The sequence below is a fragment of the Gymnodraco acuticeps genome, unplaced genomic scaffold (genome assembly GCF_902827175.1).
Source record: "Gymnodraco acuticeps unplaced genomic scaffold, fGymAcu1.1, whole genome shotgun sequence".
Classification (NCBI taxonomy): domain Eukaryota; kingdom Metazoa; phylum Chordata; class Actinopteri; order Perciformes; family Bathydraconidae; genus Gymnodraco; species Gymnodraco acuticeps.
Genome location: NW_022990037.1, coordinates 678,718 through 705,761, shown reverse-complemented (window position 1 = coordinate 705,761; position 27,044 = coordinate 678,718). Strand labels below are relative to the sequence as shown.

Below are 27,044 nucleotides of genomic sequence, written 5' to 3'. Positions count from 1 at the left end.
CCCAAGCCTCTTGTTATGCTCTCTATAAAACAAATCTTTACATCATCTGTTTCTAAAATGAGAAGCTTATGGACTAGCACTCTCAGTTATATTACAATACGGCTTTGGGCCCTGAGCCAAAGATATTAGCTTCACAGTGATGTTAAGCCCAGGATCAAGCTAAGGTTAGGCCCTGATTTGTGTATGATTTTGAAATGACAACCGGGACGATAATCAAAATATTCAGAACAATAAAGGATTATCTATTTCCGTGGCTGCACTCTGCGCCATCTGTTGAGGAATAGGGCGGGGGGTGAATAATGTTGTTCACTTGTGTGTGTATATGTGTTTATGTGTTTACATAGAGGCCCTTATACATATACATATACAGTACTATTCCCATTTGCAATGTAAAGATGTGTGTATTGGTGGCTTTGATACAAAATGTTGTAACAACAGAATATGACATCTGAAATCCCCTGTTCTTCTTCTCTACATGGAATTTAGCTGATGCTTTTATCTAAAGCCACTTTCATACACTTTTGTACCCTAGACTTGGCAGCAATTTGGGGTTCAGTCAGAATCGGAATTCCTTTATACGTCCCAGAGAGGGGAAATTAACAGAAAAAAACCTGTATAGATAGAGACGAAAGATAACACACTATTAGATAAAAAGGCATGCACATAGTATTTAAAATAAACTATCTTTCCCAAGGACACTGGCTGATGTTGAATCCAAGGGCTGAGGATCAAACCACGGACCAATTGGTAGATGTCAATTGAACCCTTTATGGAATGGTTTGGAGCAGGAGTTAAAACAAAGCACAAGCATAATTCAGTTTAAAAGGATGTACAGAAACACTTTTTGGGAAAACTATGAGAATGAAGAGAAGTGATTGAAGATGAGAAATTATTGAAAATGTATAAGTGTAAATGTAAGTATACGAATAACTTGCATAATGATTTAAATGACAATCATTGATCAAGTAAGGGGTGGGAATTAATAAGCATTTGCTTCCTCCTGCTCCCTTTCGGACACATTATTATTAATATGAAGACTTTTTTTGTTGAATATATAAATATTATCCTGAATGTGGATAAATACTGTATTTTAACAATACGGTATTCTGTTTTTCACATTTGTTATTTTTTATTTGTTATTTTTTTTAATCTGTTCGAAATAAAGATTGAAATGAAAAATGAAATGAACCCTTTATGTATTTTCTTTCACTCCTTGGCACATTTTGTCATTAAATCAAATAGTCTCACCTTTGTCATCACCATCCTCTTTTCCACTTTTACAACATCAACATCTCAGCCCCTCCCCAGACTCCCCCTCCCCTCTGTGCCTCTCTCTCAGTGGGTGAGTCTGAGGCTGCATCACAGTCAGATGACACTGTCTGACTCGGCTCTGCTGTAATCTGACATGGCTAATCTAATCTCTCTGTCTTCGCAGATTGGCAAACTACCTGGATATTTCCAGCCAATTAAGGCCCATCTGTACAGCACGCCATGCCCAGCCAGCATGGTTGGGCCGCTGCAGGGCTTAGGCTGTCTGGAGCTCAATATATCTGCTTCCATAACAGCCCATCTGCCTGTGGCTTGGCATGGTCCACTTTCATCCCCCATGGCCCCAATAATTAGGGATCTTCTGCAGCCTTTAAAGCACTTGTTGCCATACAGTTGTTAGGTAATCACCAAAGTAATGATTCATCACTAAGTGAGCTTCTTTGGCAGCAAATACATTTGTATCATCATTTTTTTGGCAATTCAAAGAAAGTAATTGGTTTACATAACACACCATAACATGATATTTCATCAACGTATTTTTCAAGCATTTGCAGTGTAAGATGTAGCAAATAAAAACCACAATATAGTTTTTCTTTAAACAACCCATTTTTAAACAATAGCAATGTAATCATAATTCATCATAACATTATGTAGGTGTGGCTTTTATTAGTTTTGACTATCATTTTTGCCAACTAAACTGAAGAATAGGCTACTTTTTCACTGTCAGTGCACTCTAAACTTTATGACCTATATCAAACATGTAACATGCATTTTCTTTTTTCAGACAAAGACTGTTTTAATTTTTATAAATAAAGTACAAACAATGTGAACTTATCATTGTTGAGATTTAAACAAAGAAAATACATTTTATTTTCCCTGCATACACTAGAAAGGTTGCTGCTGACTTCCATATAATCAGATACATATAACCATTGAGACTGAGAGGTAAATACACTGAAATAAGGTCAGAGGCCTTCTAACAGCTTATTTTCTCATCAAGCCAGTCTCACTTAATCACCTTAGCTAAATTAGTTTGAAAATTAGCCCTCTTTCTAACTCCCTGTCCCACCATCTCTCCCCTCTTGTTCCCCCCCCCCCCCCTTTTCTCCCCAGTCGTTTTCACAGCTTTGTGGATTAGACAGATTACACGTCTGAAACTCTGTTTTTCTTCTTTTCTCTGTTTTAGTTCCTGTCCCTCCATCTTGAGGGGCTGTTAATCCTGGATGCATTGTATACTGTCTCAACATGTTGTTCTACCTTCATACATTTAACAGCTGAGTTCACCATAAAACAAAAAAAAGATCCAGTGATGGAATGTTATAGGATCATGATCATAATGTGAGGGAAAGCCACATACACTCTTTACCGCTTGACTTACTGGAACAGCAGTTGTGGAATAAAGCAAGACTCTGAAAAAACTGAACCTTTCAATGAGTTTGGGAATTATGTGGTGTGACATTTAGGTGTGGCAAAGAAATAACGTGGAAATCCCTTCAAGCCCAGATATCTCTTGTTGGCACTGACACATACTGCATGTAATAATAATTTAGATTTGTATAGTGCCTTTCAAGAAACCCAAGGACGCTTTACAATGGGAGATAAAAATAACAAAACAAAAAATAATGATAATCGCATGTGGTTTAAAGTTGATTATTACATGATGTAGGTGTTGTTGATGACAAACAAAGGCTTTTATTTTGTTGTTCAATGATTGCACTATTATAAGTGATTTGATATATAGCCAGAAATACTGCTTCCAAGGAAAAAAGAACGAAAGATGAGTAATTTCATTGTCAAAGGATTCTTTTTTAAATCCCTATTTAATTGGAGTTTAAAATTCAGTAGACCATGTATTTCCGCTGTACTACAACAAAGGAATTACTAAAGAGTGCTTTATGCAATAACTTCAAAAGCTAAAAACGTCAGTTAGTTGATGAGTCAAGTGAAAAAAATCAACTATTAATAACCAATAAATCATTCAAGTCACATGATAAGAACATGTGCATGCAGCTTCTCACATTGAGGACTTTTAGTATCAATTTAATCTAAATTATTTTAGGTTTCGGTCTTAAGTATTGTCTTGTAGCTTTTTTCTGATAAGTGGAGTCCAGTATTTTATCTTATTCCGATCAAAACAGATTGTATACCACTAGTTTTAGCAGAGTGTTCATGTGCATATGCTCTCACGAAGACACGTCCCCTTTTCCCTGTTTCATTATGAGCCAACAGTATTTTTTGAATTGTTTGTTCTGCGGTTTTTGCGTATAATTGATTTGTGTTAGGTTACCAATACCACATGACATTTTTTATAGTTGTAAATTGCGCAACATTAAAAAAATAAATGCGTGTGCGCACTAACAGTTTTGGACTTTTTGGCTTTCCATACTTCGTGACACATCACTTCCTGTATATTACAAGGTTTCTAAACACTTGTCTGGTGCATGGTCTGGTGTCTATTATATGTTTGAAAAAAAATAATGCTTTCACTTTCACTTCAAGGCTCCATTGATTCAGTTGAGACGCTGCACTTGAACGCAACTTCAATAATACAATAAACTAAAGTATCTAGCAACAGAAAGGCGAATTAGGGAAACAGAACAACTTTAGGAAACTCCGCCATGGCGTTTAAGTACCCGGCTGCCCGAAGAGATGAGAGTAAGGTCAGTGTCGAAGTCCTGCAGTGAGATTTCTGTCTGTTTGTCATTCCGTAACATTCTCTGCTGCAAACTCACAAGTAGGAAAAGCGACACAAGGAAGAGAAATACAAGTTATATCGGTGGCGGTGAAGGGTTAGAGAAAGGCAAATGGCGACGCAATGAATAAACAAAACTTTGAAACCAAAAGAAAAACGTTCTTGCTGTAATAACTTAGTAATGTTTACTGTTTCGAAATGTGTTGACTCATGCAGTTCAGGAAAATCAAAAATGGACACCCCACGAGAGGTTTTTAAGGTGTGTCGAAGCCATGGTCGAAGCTAGCATTATTTTAGGTTTTTATTATAACTGACAACTGGTTCTCGTAATGCAGTATTCCTTCCTTTGCAGGAAAGTAGCCAGTCTGTTATTTTTGTTTCCTATTGTCCTACGCAGTCCAACCCAAGCTAGTCCATAAAACCACGTTTTAATTATGCACATGATAAGCCCTAACCCACCATATTTATTTATTCATTCAACCTATAAGATACATGTTCTGTAATGTATCTGCCAACTTGATGAATTAACTTTTGAAGATTTGTCAAAGCCTCCACCAAACTAAATTAGCAGCCTAAAGCTGTATGACTTTATTTTGTTGACTGATTGATAAATCTCTATTTTACAGCTATTTTTAATATTTAAAAAAAATGCTGCAGAATGGATGTCTTATTTTAAGGTTTTATTTTGTCTGATCTATACTCTAAAACCCAGGCATTTTGAATATACTATAAAATTAAAATTATTAAAAATTATTAAAATCAATAAAATGATAATAAAACAGTGATTAACATTGTTGCTTCCGTCAAATAATGACAACCAAGCACCAAAATGAGCCTTTGAAAACCCAACATGCGTCACTTCCTTTAAGGGTATCACAACCAGTAAATGAGGACCTGACCTGGCCCTGAGAGTTTATTTTTATAATGTCTGGAACTTGGACTTTTGCCATACTACAACATTCAGCAGTGTTTGCGTGTGACAAACTAGTATCACCCATTAATTAAGTGAGGCATTGCCAGAATTGGTCACGTATCAGTTGAAGAAAATACACGATTATGTTACAAAACACTGGGAAATGAGCTATGAAAGAATTAGGGCAAATTACACTCAGTAAACCCTGTTACTGATTTATGGAACATGATAAATGTTCAAGATAAAAACTTTAGTCCGTCTGATAAACACTATAATTTACCCAAATATCATCTTATTGCAGAAATCAATTATATTATTCTCAGACTTAACAGATTGAGTATTTGAATTTAACCAACTTAATTTATATCAACCAGCTCAATTACTGTAATTTGTTTCCCAACCTTTGCCACAATTTGGTGTACCGTCAATATTTATACAATCTTATGTAATGTTAAATGTTTCATCACATAATACCTGACAGTTATTACTATGTTTTCAATACACTGGTTATTTTAATTTTACTGTAGATGCGTGCATTGGTTTAATCTCACAAAAATGTTTGAGAGTTTGATTATTAGTAGGGGCTTACATTTTTCCTATATTCTTTTCTTTGCTAAGAGAGGTGATTTTCTCCTTAAAGTCTGCCTTGTTTTCACAGTTTGAGATGTACCCTACCACCTTTTCCTTCCTGATACTTATACAAATACGGCAACTTGGGTATCTGCCAATACTTCGTACTGATCTGATATCAGATACAGTATACACAATTTGGGACATATTTTTGTTACATTTTGCATACATTTTTTCAGTATAATAATTAGCCCAGATGGCTTTAAACATCTGTATCAACATTGTGGAATCAAAATCCGGAATGTTATGTGCAGAATTTATCACATCTTTTCTGCAGTGTCTCACAAATGCCGTCACTTACAAGGGATGGACCAATTAGATTTGATTCAAATGTTGTCATCGCAAAGTGTAAAGGTACTGAAACAACTAAGAGAGTCAACAGTGTATCAATAAAATAAAAATAAACATGATTCCAAGAAAAGGTGAAATTATTATAAATGATTATGCAATGCTTCTCAAATAATGGACATGATGATCTGATGCAATTGCTGGAAACCTAACAAGAGCATTGACAAAGAGTCTTCCCACCTGTGTATCAAAGTCATTGTTTCGTAATCCCCCAAAGCAGCACTCTTAATTCCTGTGCTGACCCGTAACAAGTTGACAAGTCAAACATGAATGACACATTTATAACATGTAGGTGCTCTTCAGTTTTACAGAAAATTGCATGGACTGAAGAGGAAGGGAGAGAGGGGTTGCCACAATAGCATGGCATGGCAAGACAACTCTCTCCATCAATAAAATCAAGTTTCTACGCCAACGAATGAGAAAAGTTGTTGTTGTTACGTTGTAGGTGGATGACCATCATGGTACAAATATCTGTGATCCCTACACCTGGCTGGAAGACCCTGATAGTGCAGAAACCATGGTATGTATTGATCTCTTTAAGAAAGCAGAAGCAGTGTCAATACCCACAACTTAACAAATTCCACCCCTCCTCTCTCTCTCCTTCTGATTCAGGCTTTTGTTGAGGAGCAGAACAAACTGACCATGCCATACCTGGAGCAGTGCGCTGTCCGGGCTCAGTTCCACCAGCGCCTCACTGAGCTCTATGACCATCCCAAATACAGCTGCCCCTACAAGAGAGGGAAGAGGTACTAGTAAAAGAGAAGGCATTAGTCAGACTGAAAAACACTTACAGAGCAACTGCTTTTAACGGCAGGTCTGAAGTAAATAAAACTATAAAGAACGACAATTTTCCATTTTTATTTCAAGGTACTTCTACTTTCATAACAAGGGTCTCCAAAACCAGGAAGTGCTGTATGTGCAGGACTCTCTGGATGGAGCTGCCACTGTATTCTTTGACCCAAATACACTCTCAGAAGATGGCACTGTGGCTTTGAGAAGTGAGTCCAGGCACATATTTAGCATGTTATTATAAAGAAAAAGATGTTAGGGCTGAATCCCTCTTTATTTTCTTTGGCCCTCTCTCCATCCAGTGGGCCGCCTGTCAGAGGAGTGTGAATATTTTGCCTATGGTTTGAGCAGCAGTGGTTCAGACTGGGTAACAATTAACTTCATGAAGGGTGATGACCTCACCATACTTCCTGATGTACTGGAGAGGGTTAAATTCAGCTGCTTGGCATGGACCCACGAAGCCAAGGGCATCTTTTACAACTGCTACCCGCGGCAGGAAGGCAAAACTGATGGTGAGGAACACAAGACACTCCAAGCGGAACAACACCTATTTCAAATTAAATCAAGACTAAACCCCTCTTTTTTTCTTCACTAAAGGCACAGAGACTACATGCAACGTCAATCAGAAGCTGTACTACCACGTCATCGGCACCAAACAGTCAGAAGACATTCTGGTTGCAGAGTTCCCCGAACATCCCAAGTGGCACAGTTCAGTCACCGTAAGTCCAAACTTATCTAGAACCACTTTTTATAATCCCCTATTTGCAATCAGGACAGTGGGGAAATAAATATGGATATTTACTAATGTAAAAGTTGCCTCCTTTTATCCATCCAGTGTTTCCCCCTATACACATTCAGCTGCGCCGCTGCTGAATGTAATACAATTATTATTATTATTTTTTTTTAATACATTAAAATAATAATCCGTGGCCACACAGCCTCTGTGAGCGAGCGAGCGAGACAGAGAGAGAGCGAGAGAGCACACCTTTAACTATTTAATATAGTTGTAAAAAATAAAGTAAGAAGTCATTCCAATGTGTAATATAGGACAGTAAAAAAAAACAGTTTAAAAGGGGTAAATAAATAGAAAGAAAGAATGCTATAGGTAACATAAGATAAGAATAAACAAGTTTAAATTATTTGTTATTGGTTGTGGTCATATTCTAAAGATGTTTAGATTATTTAAGTAAACAGCTCCCTTTCATATGAGTGTTGAGAGCTGTATCCATAAATTCATGTTGTGCTCAAAGTGCACCAGATTGATGCTTTTAACTTCAACATTTAAAAAAAAAAATCTTCCCGGGGGTGCATGCCCCCGGACCCCCCTAGAGGATGTGAGGACCACCCCAAAATAAAGCAGGTTAAAATAATAAAATTGCATACATTTTATTTTGATTGTTTGTTATGTGGATGTGTAGTATTTGTGTTACTGTATGTTCAATAAAGGACATTTAGCAAAATACACCTGTAGAGCCTCAAGAGCCTTTCTTGCGCTGGCAGACACATAGAAACATATTGGCGGGGTGCACTTCGCACATGCACACACATTTAGCTGGGCCCGCGTGCCTTAGTACCGCTGCTCTGACTCCATCCTAGGGGAAACACTGCTATCTTTCCCTTTTTTTCTTTCCCTTCTCTTTCCAGATATCAGATGATGGCAGATATGCTCTTCTGTCCATCACTGAAGGATGTGAACCTGTCAACCAGCTGTGGTACTGCAACCTTCAGCTGCTCCCCAATGGCATCACAGGTCTGTATCTGTGACAAATTCCCGGCAGACATTTAAGCATTTCAATAATACAAGAATGCACATATTTTATTGAGAATTAGGACCACTCTGTTTTGCATGTTTGTTAGAATCTGATGCTGGACAAGATGCAAATGATGTCTTTCAAATATACAAGCATTCATTAATATGATTGATCCCAAAAGTGATCCAAACTGGTGGAAATAGCAACTTCGTATCATTTTTGAACAAAATGTTGACTTTGATAGGATACCTGCCCAAAGTATCTTGATGACAATACTAAAAACAATTCCACAGCCAAAACTTAAAATTCAGTCAAAATAATAAAATCTAAATATAATGGATTAATATACTGCAGTACATGAAACTTAAAGTGCTTGTTTTGCTTTTGAAAATCATTATTATATTATTAATTATTTTATGGTAAATAAATGTCTCTTGCAACCTGCCTCAAAAAAGTTGAACAGTACTTAACTTTGATCTGCCATGCTTTGTTAGTCTCTTGAATTTGAACTAACCCTAATTTGGGGAATTGGACCTGGAAAGTCCTTTACATTTGTTTTAACTTTAATATTTAAGAATTTGGAAATGTCTTGTTTTGTTTGACCAAACCTGTCCAGTTACAATCTTCTCACTTTCATATTGTTTAACAAAGGCTGCTTTGAAACATTACACATTAATGCTATTGTTTAACACACATGTTAATGTTTCTCAGATCGAACATGGATTGATTCCATGCTTCCTGGCACAAAATGAGCGTGCTGTGTAAGCAGAAAAGGGGTTGACTCATCGGTTACTTCACCAGATGTTGATATTTCAAAATTCACTTTCCCAGTTATTTTCTGCTTCATAAAAATGATCTCACAAACCCTTTAACCCTTTTTAGTTAAAGCCAATTGGGAAAAGTGTGATTGGTCATTACAATCCATTATATTTCAGGTGTTTTTATTCGCTGCGTTAGAGATAGTTATTCAAACTCCCAATGGTCAAGGAAACAGATGAAAACAAATAACACGATGCACCTTTTATTTTAAACTGTTAGTAATGTATCTTCTTACTAGGCCTGCTTCCATGGGTCAAACTTGTGGACAACTTTGACGCCCAGTACTCGTATGTCACCAACGAGGGAACCGTGTTCACTTTCCACTCTAACTTGGACGCTCCTCGGTACTGTCTCATCAACATTGACATCCAGAAAGCAGACAGGCAGCACTGGACTACCCTCATCCCCCAGCACGACAAAGATGTCCTGGGTGAGTGAAAAGGCCAAGTCTGCTATGATGTACACCTGTTTAGTATCAGTTCTCTACAGAAGAAGTCCAACACATCTTAAAGTTCACACAGCAGTTTGACTGACGATGTGAAAACGATGGGTTTGTTTAGAGCGTGTGAAAACTCCACCATACTTAGAAATGCGTAAAGGGCATATACGTGTTAACGAAGTTCCACAATTGAGCTCCTAGAATCTTACACAACAGTGTTTCACAGAACATCTATCCTACTGTTTCGATGACAGTCCGACCACAACAACTGGGAAGTTCTGCGTCTGTGGTCGAAGAACTCCGTCAGAGGGAACTCTACTAAAAAGTGAAACTTGACCAACAAGCATTTTGTTTTTGGTGTGAGTCATAAATGACGGTAACTGCACCTAGAGATTACTAAAACACAGCATAATATTGAGTACAAATATGGTAAACCCTTCTGCTATCATATAAATGAGGTCTTCATAGTAATAAATGCTGACACTGTTGTGTAAAAGCACTTCATTTGAGCTTATGACTGCATACAATTACTTTATGATATGTTATAAAGCTCGGATGTTTTTTATTCTGCTTAAAATTCTGAATATGGTTAAATGTAGCTTAAGTAGAGTGATACCGAATGATACTGATATCACGTATTTAAAAAATATAAATCAAATCATAATACAACATATTTTAAAAATATTTGTCAACAAATGAGTTATGTTTGTACAGTATGCATATCCCGTCTGGGTAAAGCAACATATACACATGTTACCATGGTATCAAGCTATTTAGTGTATGCATTCGACAGTAAGAAGTTGAGTTACATCTGACAATATGTTTTCACGCTCCCCTGTGTAATACATGAGTAAACCGTACAAATGCAGAGTATTCAGCAGCAAGGACATCTGCTGGGCAGCATCCTGCACTTTACATTGATCATATATTAGACTGCCCCCTGCTGGCTGTTAATGAGATCTCATATTGTGACAGTGAAAGCATACATGGTGCATACATATATATATATCTTTGATTAGCATCTTTACATGTGGCATCTCATGTAATGTTGCTAATAAATAAGGTGTTGTGCAATCGAAAGCCATTGTATTTGGCTTCATCCCAGGATGACATGACTTAACAAGTAAACCATTTCTGTGGGAATAACACCAGCTGAGGGACAAATAAAGGGTTTCTGATCCTGATACACATGTTGTTATGTTCACTCTAACACACATCCCTCTGCTGCAGGCCTTGTCTCCTGTGTGAACCAGCACCACCTGCTGGTCAACTACCTCCATGATGTGAAGGACATCCTGCAGGTGTACAAGCTGTCCACAGGCCAGTTGGTCAGGGATCTGCCGCTGGGCGTCGGAGCAGTGTTAGGAGTGAGCTGCAAGAAGAAGCACTCAGAGTTCTTCTACAAGTTCACCTCCTTCACTACTCCAGGTAACCATGACATATTAGTGTCTCAAGTTACAAAACTATAAATGATAAACTGTATTTTTAAAACTAATCCTACATGAAAAGGCACAATTGCCATCAATGCTCTTGAAACAACATTTAGAAATATATAGTTTCAATGGCTTTTTTATATTTTGATAAGTTTTAGGTTAAATAAGGGATTTTTCAAATGATTTTTATTAAGAAATATGCGCTTTGGAGATTTCAAAATTACCCAGCAGACACTTTCTAGTGTAAACCTGTTGTTAAAAAAATAGTTTTTCTTCTTCACCAGCTACCAGTTGAACCAGTGCGTTTTGGGCTAAGTGATGAGTTAATTGCAACTCCCAAAGGTCAATTATACACCACATGATGAATGCTTTATAATAGAGTTACAATAATAAATCTACATCTTATAAAAGGAAACACGATATTACATAAGTTATCAGCAATAACATCATACTTTGACAGCAGCATTATGATGGTGTTCTTGTGAATCATCAGCTATCTCAATAGAGCCGGGAAAGGGTTGACCCCTGCATTTCAAAACAACTTGGTCAAAACCACCAAGGTTTTAGAAGTAACATCTGCATACGGTCATTACAAGCAACCTCAAGCTTATGCATGCTCGTATTTGTAAACCTGAGCCACATAGAAGCAGCATAAAAGGATGTTTAATATGTTTGACTTATCTTGACATTCAACTCATGTAAAATGTTCTTATTAGCTTGAGCACATAATATATGTCACCGTCATCAGACATTTCATCTGCAATCAAGCGCTCAAGATATTTTGTTTTATCATAAACACATGGCAATGGTCCAGAGATATAACATTTTGGGAAATTGTTTTTCCTTTATCTATAAATCATGACAACACTGTTTTAGTATTTTATTGCACTTCTAAATTGACGCTCTGAGCACGAAATCAGCTGCTATTGAAATACTGCAGGAGAGGGAACATGGCCGATTGTTTGCATTCATAAAACACTGTAGTTTATCAGGGTGTAACCAATCATACAGACACTTTTACAGGCTCTTAGTTGGTCAGATATATCGTTCATGTACAGAAGGCTGGTGAAAGTAGCTGCCTGTATAACTGTAAGCAGGGACGTGCACAGGTACGGGCTAATGTTGCCCGTTTGGCCTTTTTGGCTGACCTGCCCCTCTGGAGAGCGAGAGTTTGTTTTTCTTTTTTCTGTTGTGGCCGAATCAACATGATAAGCCCACAATCAGTATGGTAGCGTCTCGCTGCGGGAAACACACTTTGTCAGCGCTGTCATCTGCCGGTGCGTTAAGACCACCTCAGTGTCGGATTTTGGAAACTTGATTTTGAGTTGTCTCATGGCAGTTAGGGTATAAGGGACAAACCAGGGGACTTTACTTCCTCTTGATACCGTCGGTTATTTACAAAAAAACACCTAAATATAGCTTACTTGTTGTTGAGCTTCTGTCCTTCTGTGTCTTTTCATCTCTCCCTCAACGGGGCCGCTCACTCTCTCTTCTGGAATACTAAATAAATAAGTAATTAGATACCTTACCGTTACTGCGCTCATAAAGAATGATAAGCATAAGAATAATGCTTATTGAACTGGTTTCATTAGTGAGTTTATTTAAGGTAATTAGTTAGAGGCTCTATTTTATCAGTATGTCTGGACTGCACAGCAGTTACAATGGTCTGGTCAAACTACATTAGAACAGAATTGTCCCCATTTTGTCTTTAATAGTTACTAACATTAGATATTTTAATGAGATATGGACCGCAAAACAAAAAATGTCCCTGGTTTTCATTTTTAAAAACAAGTTACCGAATGCAATAGTCGCCTTAGCTTATTTTGTTATGAGATGTGAATTACTGTTCAATTTAGTTGATGTAATAATCGTTTGGTTTCTTTTACATTAAAAACAAGTTACAATTTTCAAAAGGTCTTATGTTTTTTATTGGGGGGAGGCCCTTTTTCCAGTTTAGAGCAATAGCCCCTCCACATGTCTGTGCACGTCCCTGACTGTAAGGGTGTGCAATTTGTAATGTAACAAGTCTTATCGTCAAATGTTTGACTTAATATGAAAAATGTGTTAATAAAACAGGGCCCTCCTACTTATGTGACCTCTGTTCTGTGGTACCCAGGTATCATTTACCACTGTGATCTGAGCGATGCGACCCCAGAGCCCAGGGTGTTCAGGGAGGTGGAGGTAAAAGGCATCAAGCAAGAGGACTATGAGACCAACCAGGTAACATCCTCCATGTTTTCTTTGTATTTGTGTAGATCATACGTCACCATTCTCAAACTACCTCATTACATTTTTGTTAGTGCTGTTATGGTCTTCCCGTCATCTCACAGTTAACTCAAGTTCATGTTATTTTTATTGCATGTAATGATAGCATATTCATATCATGATGCAGACTTCCCAGCAATTGCTATGAATGAGGAAGTGGTGAATGCTGTTTGTGTCACGGACTTATCAGAAACATGGCTGATGTGCCATTCAATAATAGACATTAATCCTAAAATACAGATATAAGTACATAAATATGATTTATTTTATCCTCTCTATGTATTGACAGGTATTCTATCCAAGTAAGGATGGAACCAAGATCCCCATGTTCTTAGTTCACACCAAGGGCCTAAAGAAGGACGGGACTCATCCTGTCTTCCTTTATGGCTACGGAGGCTTTGAGCATTCCTTACAGCCACACTATAAGTGAGTACACCTGCATTCTTCAGATCACACAGTTGAAAAATGAATGAATTGTTGGGGGTTAGAAAAACAAAGTTGTCATGTTACTTCTAAAACCATCTGTCCCGCCCATTAGTATGGTTTATATGTTTTGTTATTTGAACACTGGATGGCGTAATGGGGCAACAGCATGTAACTGGTCTCCTGGCACAGGTGCGACTGGGAGAGCAAACATTTTTTGACCGTGTCTATCGTGTCTGTGAACACGCTGTTTTTCTTTGAAAATAAAAGATATTGAAAGCTAAACTTTGTCGTACAATTAGTCAATCCCAGGCAATAGTCACCACACCATCCTCTGCTCTCAAAGAGGTCGTCTCTGCTGGCCTCCCATCCACTATAATACAAATAATAATTCATTGCATTTATTTGAGCACTTTAACTAGTGCTCAAAGCGCTTTACAGTTCTATATATATCAGACATGTAATACATCAATACTGTGGGAATGAACCGGTGTTCCCCACCCCCCTGATCTGAGGACCAGCGCACTAGCCCACTGTTATCATATGACATTAACCAGTGAGGTTATATATGATTGCGATGATTTGTGATTGCGTAGCCAGTGAGAGTGAGCTGATTGCTGTACCTGCCATTGTTGGCTACTTCAGAACAGGGACACACATATGAGGGTCTACTTTGTGTCTGATCTCTCTGTAAATAACAGGGTGCCGGTGAAAATATGTGTATCAGTGGTGCTTTAGAAACACTGTATGAATACTAAATGCCCAATGACAGAAACAACAGTATATTGTTGTTACTTTGTGAACCCTACACAATCAGCACAAATGTACCATTGTTAACTGTAGATGCCTTCATATAGTACTTAACCACAAGGGTGGCGTGTAACTATAATTGACATGCTGAGATTGTCGAGACAAATGTAATGTATTAACATGTTTTTAATGTAGGAGTGTGATTTATATTTTTTAAATGTAATCGTACTATGCTCTTTTGCTATTTCAAATAATAAAACATCCTTTTATGTTTAGTTTTTTTTGACACCCTTTTATGCATATTTTGTTTATGTTCTCTGTCTGTGATCAGTGTTGCTTACCTGCTGTTTGTGCGCCACCTGGGAGGGATCCTGGCAGTGGCCAACATCAGAGGGGGGGGCGAGTACGGCCTCACCTGGCACAAAGGTACCGACATCTAGGAATGTACCTAGAAAGACAAAACTGTACTTAGGAGTGTGTCAGAGAGTGTTCATTAGAAAACATTAGACATAAGTGGGTGTGGTTTAATTCTACATATTCTATTGAACTCTCTCCCCTCCCTCGCCCCTCTCCCCTCTCCCCCTGCCCCCACTGGACTATAACGGCCCGTCCACACAGCGGCGTGCGTTGAAACTTGCCGGCGGGCGTGTCTGAAACTCGACCAACAACCAATCACATGAATCTCCCGCCCCGGACACACAAGCAGCGGTTTGATTGGCTAGAGCTTGTACTGGCATATGATTCGATTGGCTGACGCTTCTGCCGAGGCTTCAAAAGTTGAACATTAATCAACTTTTGCAGCGAGCCACGCCAGCAAAGCTCCGCTTCGCTTCCCACAATGCAGTTCGGCGAAAAGTGACGTCACCTCATTCAAAGTGAATGGTGAAGCTTTCAACGCACGCCGCTGTGTGGACGGGCCGTAACTCCCCGCACACTCAGACATATATACTTGTATATTTGTATTATTGTATTTTTGTATTCGGGATTGTTGGAAACGTTATTCCGATCTCTCTGTCTGTACACACAAACTGAAAGATTGACATTAAAGTTGCCTTTGACTGGTGTGTATGTGTTTGCAGCTGGCACTTTGGGGAACAAGCAGAATTGCTTAGATGACTTCCAGTGTGCAGCAGAGTATCTGATCCAGGAGAAGTACACCACGGCCAGCCGCATCGCTATCAACGGAGCCTCTAATGGAGGACTGCTAGTGGGTGAGTGCAGGATTAACGGTGTGTGTTATGTGTTTAGTGCGACGGCCAGAGATAGAGAACAAGAAGTGTTAAATGGGTTTGAAATATATACCCTGGAAACTATTATGCTAAAGTCCATTATGTGTTAGAGGTGTTACAATCTTAAAGTTGTGGAAATTCTACCCCTAAAATGTTTTTATAGCTTTAAACCTTTTAATGCAGCTTTACCTTTACCCCCTCGCCATTTTCCACTAGTGAATTGCAAACTAGAGGCCTAAGCATTTTTTGATTTTGAAAATAAATAAATGAAATGTAACAAACTCCCTTTAAATAATAACTCATGCTTTGGTTTTCTGTGTAGTTGAGAGTGAAAGAGAAAGAAAGGAAATAGAGGTTTGTGTGAGTACGAAGTCAGAATTGGAATTATAAATTGTACAGTGTGTGTACAGTTTATTTATTCGAGGAATAAATACTACAACTCCTCAGGGCCCAATTGCATCGCAACTTGCTGCTAAAAGTAAGGGGGTTAGCTTCAAAGTTAACGATAACAACTTGGGAGGATCACTGGTCCGTTACTAGTCTCAGCTACATTAATCAAAATGCATTCTTTATACTACATCTTTGGCATAATTGCTAATGTCAAATTAATCACACAGCAGTTAGCTGCTTAGCTTCAATACATTTTCTATTAAACAGCACATTAAACAGTGCTTAGTCACTTCATTTACCAAAGGCGGAGCTGCCATATGGCATCGCACAAACCCAACTAATGCCTCCCTCCCTGGTGTGTTGGCGGCCATTTAGGAGTGATTGTGTCCTACAGTGTGAAGTTAAGGGGATCTATGTGTGTAGTTCAGTGTGTGTGTATTTGAAGGGATTTGTAATACATATTTGAAATGCTCACACAGCTGCATGCGTGAACCAGCGTCCAGACCTGTTTGGCTGCGCTGTGGCAGAGGTGGGGGTGATGGACATGCTGAAGTTCCACAAGTTCACCATCGGCCACGCCTGGACCACCGACTACGGCTGTGCTGACGACCCCGAGGAATTCAAGTGGCTGATCAAGTAGGAAACACACACGAAGCGAATCACTGACGTGTTGTAGTTATTGATCAGTTAGACCAATGAAGAGTAGATGTAGCCCCCTTTATGCTACACACCAACATTATATTTTAATATTAAAAGACACAAATATAGATAATAAGATAGGTAATACAATGAAAAGAATACTTAAAAATAGCACGCAAGGAAGAAATTCAAAAGGGAATCTTCATTATAGTAGAATGTGATGTTTAACGATTTGAATAATTCATATGCTGATCATCTTCCCATTATGAGAGATTAGCAAGTTACCTTCATCCGTCCGTCCTTTACGGCCCCTTTACGGTCAAATCCTAAAAACATATTCATTGAAAAGTCAATGGCAGCATCAATTAGGATGGCAGTGGTTTGCTGGTGGATATTTGTTTCTATTTTGGTGCAGTCACATATGTTTTATAATAGTAATAATAAGAAAAAATGCTTACATTTAATTGCAACCTTCATGTCACTCAAGATTAGCTTACATAAAGTCACTTGTAAAACATAAAGCAAACAATAAGTAATTATAAAACAACAACGCCTATTTCTTTTCTTTGGGGTTGTCTGCAATGCATCTGTTCAAAGTAGTCGTCGTGTATTGTGCTGTTTCCACATATGCCAAACAATTGGTGTCGTGCAACTTCTTCACACATTAAAGTCCCTCTTTCATTCTGAATCCCTCACACTTTCCTTTCTACTGGTGTTTCTCACTTCCTCCTCTCTCCAGGTATTCTCCTCTCCATAATCTGCCTCAGCCCCCTTACTCCGGCCCCCCCTTCCCTGCCGTCCTGCTGCTGACAGGGGACCACGATGACCGCGTGGTGCCCCTCCACACCCTGAAGTACTGCGCGGCGCTGCAGCAGGGGGTGGGCCGCAGCCCCGGTCAGCGCCAGCCTCTGATGGTCAGGGTGGACACCCGCAGCGGGCACGGCGCCGGGAAGCCCACCGCCAAGGCCATCCTGGAGGATACGCACATCTACTGCTTCATCGCCGAGACACTGGGGCTCAGCTGGAAGGAGTAGAGAGGCTGGTAAAAGATGCTCGCAATAAGGGATGCTTTTTAAGGGATTCTTGGTTTATAATTCTTTTTTAAGAATACATACTTTTAGTCAAGGTCAGAAGAATATATCAGAACAGTGAAAGTGAATCATTACAGGAAGATTTCATTATAAAAATGAGATACATACCATAATGCCTCTTTTGAAATAACTCTTGGCAATTACCTTTACCTATCAAATACACAAAAAGATTAGGCATTTGTTTTGAATGCATATTGTAGATTTGGAATAAATTGTATAATTTAAAATAAAGCATTTAAACAAAACCTCTATCTTCACTATGATATGAAATATGTGTTTTAATTAATGCGTTCATGCAGTTTTAAATAAGAAATATGATAAGATCTGAATTGTTCAGCATCATTATTGAAATAATTACTTTTATTGAAATACCTCTGAAAATGATCATTTTAACGTAAAAGTGGTCCATACAAATGTAACCTGTCAATAAGGTCAAAACGCTCTCATCAAAAATATTCCTCAAGTCTGGAACGTGCCCTGCCTTACACGTGCTGCGCTGCCCCCGAATTACGCTCGGAGCTGAAGTGACATATCACTTCAAATACAACATTAGATGAACTGTACAAAATGTTTTGCGATCCAACCGAGGATTTTTGTCCCCCCACGAACCCTTCGGTTAAACCACAATTTTCTTTAATATTTTATAATCTTGTCAAGTTTTGTATATAAAATATGTATCTGTAAATGAATGATTCGCCTAAGGAGGATAAATGTAATGCTCTCCTCTAAAATAAGAGAGCAAAGGTATCATATAATAGAAAGAACACAGCAGTCTTTTCTGTAGGGTGCAGTTTATACATATTCCACCAAGTGGCAGTGTTGGACTACAAAGAGAAAACCCTGCAATAGAGAAGCTGTACGACACCTCAAGGTCAAAGGCTGGGTGTCACTTTAGTGTCAACTGCTGTCGCTTCATTCAGGGGGATTGTGTTGAAAAAAAAACACCAACAGCAGGATACACTTGGATAAATCCTTAATGTTCTGCATCGCGGGTGGGAAATGAAATCACTGGCAGATAGAGGAAGTAGGATACATCTGTACAGAACAGCAGATGTAGATGTAAAGAGAGACAGAAGACAGAATCATCTTTAAAGTTTGTGCCGACAAAGTGGAGGCAGTGCTGATAGACGGCAGATATGTGTGGAGACAGCGAGAAGCAACATGCAGACAAGCGGAGAGAGACTGAAAGTGCACTTATGGAGAGACTCAGGAGGCGCCCAGACAGACAGGTGTTTAAACTGTCAAAGGGAGAAAAAAACAGAGATAGAAACTCTCCGCTAGCCAACCGCGGAGAGTGAGAGAAGTTGTCCGCTCGGTCACTCAGAGTTTAATCTCTGCTCAGTGGGAAGTTCTGATTTCGTCAGACTGAACCCCGGGCCTTATCTAAGTACCCTCTCAGTGGGTAGATATAAGGGGGAAGGAGAGGGGAAGGCTGCGGCTGCAGGAGGATTTGCAGACAATGACTCGTAGCCACAGGGGCAGAGTGGTTGAATGAAGCCCGGGAAGACAAAGCCAGTAATAAGCCGGACATATGAGAGACAGAGACAGCGCTTTAAGACCGAGCAGGAGAAAGAGCTGAGATGCTGAGAGGGAGGAGTGTCCCCGAGGATTGAGGAGGCTTTTGCTGCTTCATTTCCTTCGTTCTCCATCACCTCTTCAGCTCACTTCCTTCTCATTGTACACAGCTCTGTTTCTCTGGAGAAACACAAGCTTTTACCTACAAAAGCCTCGCCGTCTCACACTCTCGCAGGTCCCCGTCCTGTCCTCCGTTTGTTTACTTTACTCCCTCCATAATGCAGGGATTAATTTCTCAAAGCCGATTTGAGCTGCGGCACGCTTCGGAAAATAGCGGAGAGCAACAACTTTTGTGCTGGGGGGAAGTTTCCCCTTCACACTAGCTTAGAGGTGGACTGCACTCCCCTTTATGCCGCTTGCTTTAATCTTCACACGGAGCAGAGGGAGCGGGGGAGAGAGGGAGGACAAGAAGGGGAGAGGGCTCTCAACACACAGCCGGGAATCACTAATGTCTTTAGGTGTTGTCTGCTTTCCCATGTGCCCCTTTGAATCCTTTTGCTCCTTCCGCTACCTCTCTGGGCTTTCTTCCTCCTACATCTCCGGACTTCTTTGTAGTCTTTTTCCAACTGCAATAGTTTCTCTTATTATGAGGGTGTATCTCACAGTGAAGAAGATCAGCATGTCTGCTTTGGGTACAAAGCTGTGTGATGACTGGGTCGCAACGTTTACAGTTAAAACAGGGTTTATTTAGAACCATATTATTTGAAGAAGGAACTCGTGAATGTTGAGTTTACAAACTATAATTAGAAGTTCTCACTACCGGTTCCTTCTACTGGCATCTTTGAATCACATGTTTGGCCCGATCATCATTCCAGAATTAAATTGTATTCATTTCATGATTATATGAAATGGAGAAAAGTAGAAATACTGACGGCAACAAATCACAATTTTCATTATCAATACAAAATAAAAATCATATTTTTATAGACATGATATTTAAATGATTATAAACTAGAGACAACTAGAAAATAAATTGAGAATCTAGAACAAAAAGTGTGCACTCAAAGATTGAATTAAAACTGGAACTGACACATTTGTCCATTGATCAACTTATCAATTGATCAACTGATGATTTTACATTTACCACAATTTAGAACAACTAACTACACAATTATTGTTGATTATTATTATTTCCAATTATCATTCCTTGACTAATCGATTCAGCATTAGAGGTCTTAGTCTTGCAGTGATTCTCTATCATTCTTTGTAAAGTGAAATCCTGAAAGCAATTCTACCTCTTGATGATATACTCACACACCTATCTGATTTGTGTTTAATGTATTTCAATGTCCTCAAAGTTATTTGAAGGCCTTAAACATGTCTTGGTTTTGAAAAAGCGATGGATTTCAGGCACAGTGGTCTACATTTTGCATTTTAAAACAAGATGTTCTGTAATCTCTTGGAAGAATCGCTGCCCGTCTCCCTGTCCCAGTCTCATTTACAGTGAATAAACAGGCAAATCTGATTGAAGATTTACGGTCGAACCGTGAGAAGCCTGACAAATTACCAACCAACACAAACCTCTCTGCCACGAGGAGAGTCACTGTGGGATGTGTTGTTTGCATACCAAGACATCACACCCATACTAATAGCATTTGTTCTATTGTATGGCGAGGGACTAGGAGCTAGAGAGCGGGATTAGCCCGCTTTTTGCTTCATTTAGTGTGTGTGCAGCTGCTAAGATGGCTCCTGACCCTGAGCAGCCAGGAGTCAAGTGTTAACGCTATTAGGATTTCATCATTTATTTGATGTAGATTTGCGCCGGCGGCTATATTTCAGATTGGGTTTTTGTATTTGATGTCACAACACAGTAGACTGCTTAGAATGTCAAGTTGCAGCATTGCGATAACTTCACGTTTTAATTACAAATGTGTCCCTTCAAATAAATGATTGCACATCTAATCAGAGCGGCCCGGTCACATTCTCTGTGTGTTCAAATCTTAATCAGCCTGACATGTAAATACGCTTTTTCGTGTTTTATTCACCACATTACTTCTTGAATGCGAGCAAGAGATTCACCATAAGTCTCAAATAATGAATGATCAAGATCCAGCGTTGCTGCAGCAGGAGTTCAGCATCTGAAGGAGGTGGTGTTTGAACGTGTGGGAGGTTTATAAAGCTGCAGCCAGCGAAGGCTCCGAGATGAAACTCATTAAGTCTCAAACTCCAATCCTCTACTCCAATAAGAATTTAATATAAAAAGTATGGATTGCTGCTGCAACTGTATGAGATAAAGAAAAGATCTCACTCTGAAATGTATGCCCATCGCACAACACATATTATATGCACACACACACACACACACACACACACACACACACACACACACACACACACACACACACACACACACACACACACACACACACACACACACACACACACACACACACACACACACACACACACACACACACTGACCCAATGCGAGCGGGCAGCACACTGACTTCTACTTCTACACACCCCCACAGTTCACTCCCACGCTAATTGAATTTGCATTTACAATCATTTCCCATACGCAGTTCTTGTCTAAAGGTGGGCGTTTTGTAATAATAATAAAGTAAATAAAAAAAGTAAGTCATATAACCTTAGAAGAGAGACACTCAATAAGTTCACATGGTAGAGGAGAGAATACCATGAACATGAAGTAGCCAGGAGAGGGGACTGCAAGTTGAGTTCTGTTGTAAGAGGATACTGGGTATTAACCCCATAGCACCTGGATAAGTAAGTAGCACAAGAGGCCTATGTAGAGTTGGCTCTAAAGGCTCAATTCTTCGCACCAGAGGTGAAGTTAAAGGGTAGACAAATAGATCAGGAGTTTTTCATTTTGATCCCTTACAACTAAAGTGTTCAGCTGCTTAATGCATCTAGCCTGTTACCTTAGGCAAGACGCTGAAACAAAAGTTCTCCTAAAGGTTCGATTCATCCAGATTGTAATAACAAAAACATTTTCTTACTTTTATTTTATTTTAGTTTTGTATAGGTTCTTCATAGATATCAAAGATGTAAAACAAAAAACGTTATACGAATAGTTGAACCCTGAAATAGTTGTTACAAAAACTGTTCATGACAAGGTCAGCAGATTGCCAAGAGTACAATAGACAATATGAAGGCTTCTCAATACTCCAATTCCCCTCCTCGACTCCTATCCTCGTGTCTTAGTCCCGCCCACAGGAGATGCGAGCGGAGGAGTCGAGGAGGGGAACCGAGGAGAGAGGAGGGGAAGCAGCAGGCAGTTAGAGAAATGAGAACTCCTCTCCTCTGAGCGGTCATTTTAAATTGACGTCCATTAATGATGACAGGAGGCACAGCAGCCCTCTGTCTGATGGACAGATGTGTTCATGACCACTTATATATTTACTTTTAATTCATTCACAGTGCGGTATAATGAGACAATAACAGGCTACAGATGCGGACATACACACACACACACACACATATATTATATAACATTTCAGAATCAAACAAGTATGAGAGCACTCTCATAATAACGTTCAGAGACTGGATATATCCCCCCCTCTCTCTGGTCGCTGAAATGGGGAATTTAAATTACGGGCCAAAAGTTGTATTTACAAGTATTAAAAGTAAGCAGAGGACACCAAACCAACTGAGACCCGTCTGTCCGCCGCATCTACGCACTGTACAACACACACACACCTACACACTGTACCACACACACACACACACACACACACCAGACTGTACCCCACACACACCTACGCACTGTACAACACACACACACCTACAGCTCCTAAAGCATATAATAGGCTATATATCAGGATACAGCCGTTGTGTATTTTATTATGTGAAGCACTAAATGGTCTCTAAAAATATGGACTCTTTGTTTGTAGTTATTTACTAAACTAAAGCAAATAAAGAGAGTAGGCCTGTTATACTGAGTGATATATATTTTACACACTGCTCTGCTTTCTGCACGGACCTCACAGCTGTTCTCTCTGGAAACATCGCGTCGCGATGAAAGCAGTTTCTAAAATAATATCCAGGGAATGCATGCAGAGCTGTCATTGGCTGAGATAAGTCCGGCTGTGTGTCACGCCTGAAAATGCATCCGCGGAGGAGCCGTGGAGGACCCATCAGTGTATCCTCGGTTATAGCTCCTCCAGAGAGCCTCCTTGATGCTCGATGCTCGGGCATCGGGAGAAATTAGATGTCCTTCAACATGGCGCGCTGAAATCCATTTCCGGGTCACTACCGGAGGACCGAGGAGGAGAAATTAGAGTATTGAGAAGCCTTCTATGTCTGGAAACAGATTTCTCTGATAGATTTTCTTCCGTTTGAATGCAAGGTTTTGTCTAGCACAAATACATATTTTGGTCTAAAATGTCAACGTTCAGTTTTTCTCACACGTTTTTTTTTATCCTTGATGTCTTATAGGTTTAGTACATCTCCGTCGGGGACCCCGAAAAAAGTATATATAGTATGTCAAAAAAAATGAGTGAGTTTAATATACTATGTGTACAAATATCAGAAAGAACGTCATATGTCCAAAATATAAAAAAACGGCACAGTATGCTATAGTATGTTGCAAAATATGCAAAACCAACATAGTAGAAATATCAGAAAAAACATAGTATAGTATGTCGAAAATAAAATAAAAACTAGCTTGTATAGTACTTTATATATACAGTCTATGGTACAGTAACATAAATGTATGAACCAACAACATAGTATAGGAGTTTCCCAAAAAGGTCAATATGTTGTCATTTGACATTTGTTCGAATAAAACAAGGTTGTGTAGAATGGCAAACAATTCTAAAAAAACATATGTAAGTTTAAACAATTGTCTAAGTTTAAAATGGTTAACATTCATAACTTCAACAATCTCTCTAACATTTGAGGCTTTTCCTAAAAAAATGTCAAACCTCAGATATAAGATTACAATTACTCAGATAAACTCTCGGTTTTCACTAAATGACTCGATTAACTGAGATAGCACTTACAATATACTTCCATACATCAGCCTTATTTACACCACCTTGCGTTGAAAGGCGAGTGAGGAAGAGGAGCTCCTTCTGGTCGATGAAGTTTAGCATCACAGTCAGTCAGGTTTCAGTTTATGTGTGATTGCAACGTGTGTGTATACCTGAGAGGAGAAGACGACAATAAAGCACCAGAATCATGTTTTAATCAGTCTAGGCATGTTATTATACACTGCTGTAAAAGTAGATAAATGATCAGATATGTGACATCTTAAGAATAATGTCATGCAAATATACTTAACCTTAAACAAGAATACTTATACTTAATTAACCTTACTTATACTTAGACTACGAAAAGGAAACTTAACAAAACTGAAACTACCTTGTCTTTTTTTTAAACCCTCAAATATTGGCAGTATCAGTATATCAAATGTAGAGAGACATAGAAGACAAGGAGAAAAACATGTTTTTGTATTGGAAATGTTTTAATAGTTTCAATATTGCAACAGCCATCCGATTTTCTTCTAACAGGTAAAAATCATCAAAAAACTAACAAATAAAACGTTTTTTTTTCAATTTTATATTCCAAACACCTTTTCTTGGCTATGGCCCTAGACTCAACAAATAAAACCCTTACACAGTGAGCAGATATTATATTCAACACATTGTTTCTCAAACAAATTATAAAAATAGATTTAGCATTTTCAAGTACATATTTACAGTATTAAACATATATCATAATGGTCACAGTAACAGAGAGGGACAGAGGGGAAGTTTCATTCATTGTGTTGAAGAGGTCCAGTTTGTGTGAAAGCAACTGTGTGTGTGTGTGTGTGTGTGGAGTCTTTTGTGTGTGTCAAAGGGACCATTGGTGTGTTATGTGTGTGATTCCGTCTATAAAGGACACATGAGTTTATTTCATTTGACAAAACGGATACAGAGAAAGTAGCGTACAAGGAGGAAAAACTCATTTTGTTCCAAATACAAACCAGTTACAATATTTCAGTCAGAAATGAATGTACCTTTTTATTGTGAAAACCTATGATAATGCCCCAATAAACGTCCTCGCTCAAGTCTCCTGTATTGAAACAAAAAAGGTGAGATTGCTGTACAGGGAGAATTCTGGGAGTTATCTGGGGAAAAAGTGCAACCACGTAGCATGGCAGAGCCAGATATTAACAGCAACGCAAAATTAAACATGATAATCTAACATTTACATAGAGAAAAAAAGTCCATATGACATTCCTTAATACTGTATTCATACTGCAACACACACACTGTCATGTATACAGCAAATCCAAAGATAATGGACCTCAACTTCAACCGTACCAGCTCCAGTGTTCAAGAATACACAGATACTGTGTGCCCACAGTACAAATCCTCCAGTGTACAAAACTACTCATTTATTCAGTTATAAACTCAGCAGTAAAATAAAAAAAACAAGAACACAACTGCTTTATTTTTTAAAATACTATAAGTTAAATAACCCTTCTCAAACTCTTCTTTAAAGAGGTTTGTGGTACAGTCTGTAAACATAAATAAATATGGATAAATATCTGAATCTGGCCATCTTCCAGAGTTAGCCCGTGCTCTATACAGAGTAGTGAGGGGGATCATGGAGTAGACATCCAGCAGGGGAAAGGGAGAATTAGTTTTAAATGCACAAAGTAAACAACTGGAAAGAAGAGAAATATAAAAGAAACTATGACAGCGACGCACAACAAATTAATGAACAATCAAACACACATTTTCAACCTTTACAATTGTATCCTGCAGCTTTTGTTCGACCATCAGTAGCCCCAAGGGAAACGTTCCTAACGTCTGCACACGTTATATACTGAATATAAGACTAATTTACTGTAGGCTTTCATTTAGGCCTCATCTAACCTCACTCTCACTGGATCCTTGACATGGGACAGCACAGTCTTCTTAAGCTACTGCAGCCATGTTGGATCATCAGAAATGTTCCTCTAACATCTGATGAAATACGCTCTGACGTACAACGATATGATTCTGTATCAGAGCAACTCATCCCAGGCAAAGGAAATAGTCCCTGGGTGTGGCCACATACTGTTTTTATTCAATCAATGTGTTAAAGGGAAATTCTACCCTTATATTTTTCCTTTAAGCACTAGTCCGACAGCTTGGAGGTCAGCTTCAGACAGAGAGCGTCCTGCTCAGACAATATTTAATCTGCCTTTACGCACTGATCCAGAACCAGTGTGATGGAGCTGACATAGTTATTGAAGTGCAGATAGAGGTCACAGAAAAAAAAAGTCAGTGACATCAATCCTCTGCTATCCCCCCAACGGCGACAGGAACTCGTCTCTGAGAGGTTACAAAAAAATAAGGAAGAAAGGAATCAAGGAAGGCATGAGGATGTGTGGGAAGGAGGAGTAGATAGAGTGCAGCTAGCTGAAAGATCTGCTCATCTTTCCTTCTGTCTGGAAGAGCGACCTCTCTTTCTCTCCTCTTCTCCACCCCATCATCCGTCTGCACACACGAGGGTCTGCAGGTTGAGAGCAGGCGCCCCCCCGTTAGTTAGACCTGCACCCCGCGCCCATGCATCTGGATGACCTGCGCTCTGAGGGTCTGGATGGCGGCCAGTATCAGCTTCTGGTGCTCAAGGGAAGTGATGCCAAGACTCAGCACATCTCTG

At 39.1% G+C, this 27,044-nt stretch overlaps 2 protein-coding genes across 3 annotated transcripts in view; one reads left to right on the top strand and one right to left on the bottom strand.

Moving 5' to 3' along the window:
• The first annotated feature begins 3,670 nt into the window (after window positions 1–3,670).
• LOC117545409 (prolyl endopeptidase-like) lies at window positions 3,671–18,115 on the top strand. Its single transcript, XM_034215166.1, has 15 exons — window positions 3,671–3,929; window positions 6,298–6,372; window positions 6,465–6,598; window positions 6,720–6,850; window positions 6,944–7,153; window positions 7,239–7,360; window positions 8,286–8,391; window positions 9,450–9,641; window positions 10,881–11,078; window positions 13,200–13,303; window positions 13,638–13,774; window positions 14,853–14,947; window positions 15,601–15,732; window positions 16,620–16,776; window positions 17,519–18,115. The coding sequence occupies exons 1-15, from the start codon at window positions 3,888–3,890 to the stop codon at window positions 17,811–17,813; spliced, it is 2,130 nt and encodes a 709-aa protein (XP_034071057.1). The 5' UTR covers window positions 3,671–3,887; the 3' UTR covers window positions 17,814–18,115.
• Window positions 18,116–24,851: 6,736 nt separating this feature from the next.
• Window positions 24,852–27,044, bottom strand: part of LOC117545385 (ephrin type-A receptor 7-like) — a 177,518-nt gene continuing 175,325 nt past the window's right edge. For both annotated transcript variants that reach the window (XM_034215131.1, XM_034215132.1), the window contains one exon: window positions 24,852–27,041. In XM_034215131.1, the coding sequence (XP_034071022.1) occupies window positions 26,927–27,041 (115 nt within the window). In that variant the 3' untranslated portion in view covers window positions 24,852–26,926. The remainder of the gene's footprint in view (window positions 27,042–27,044) is intronic.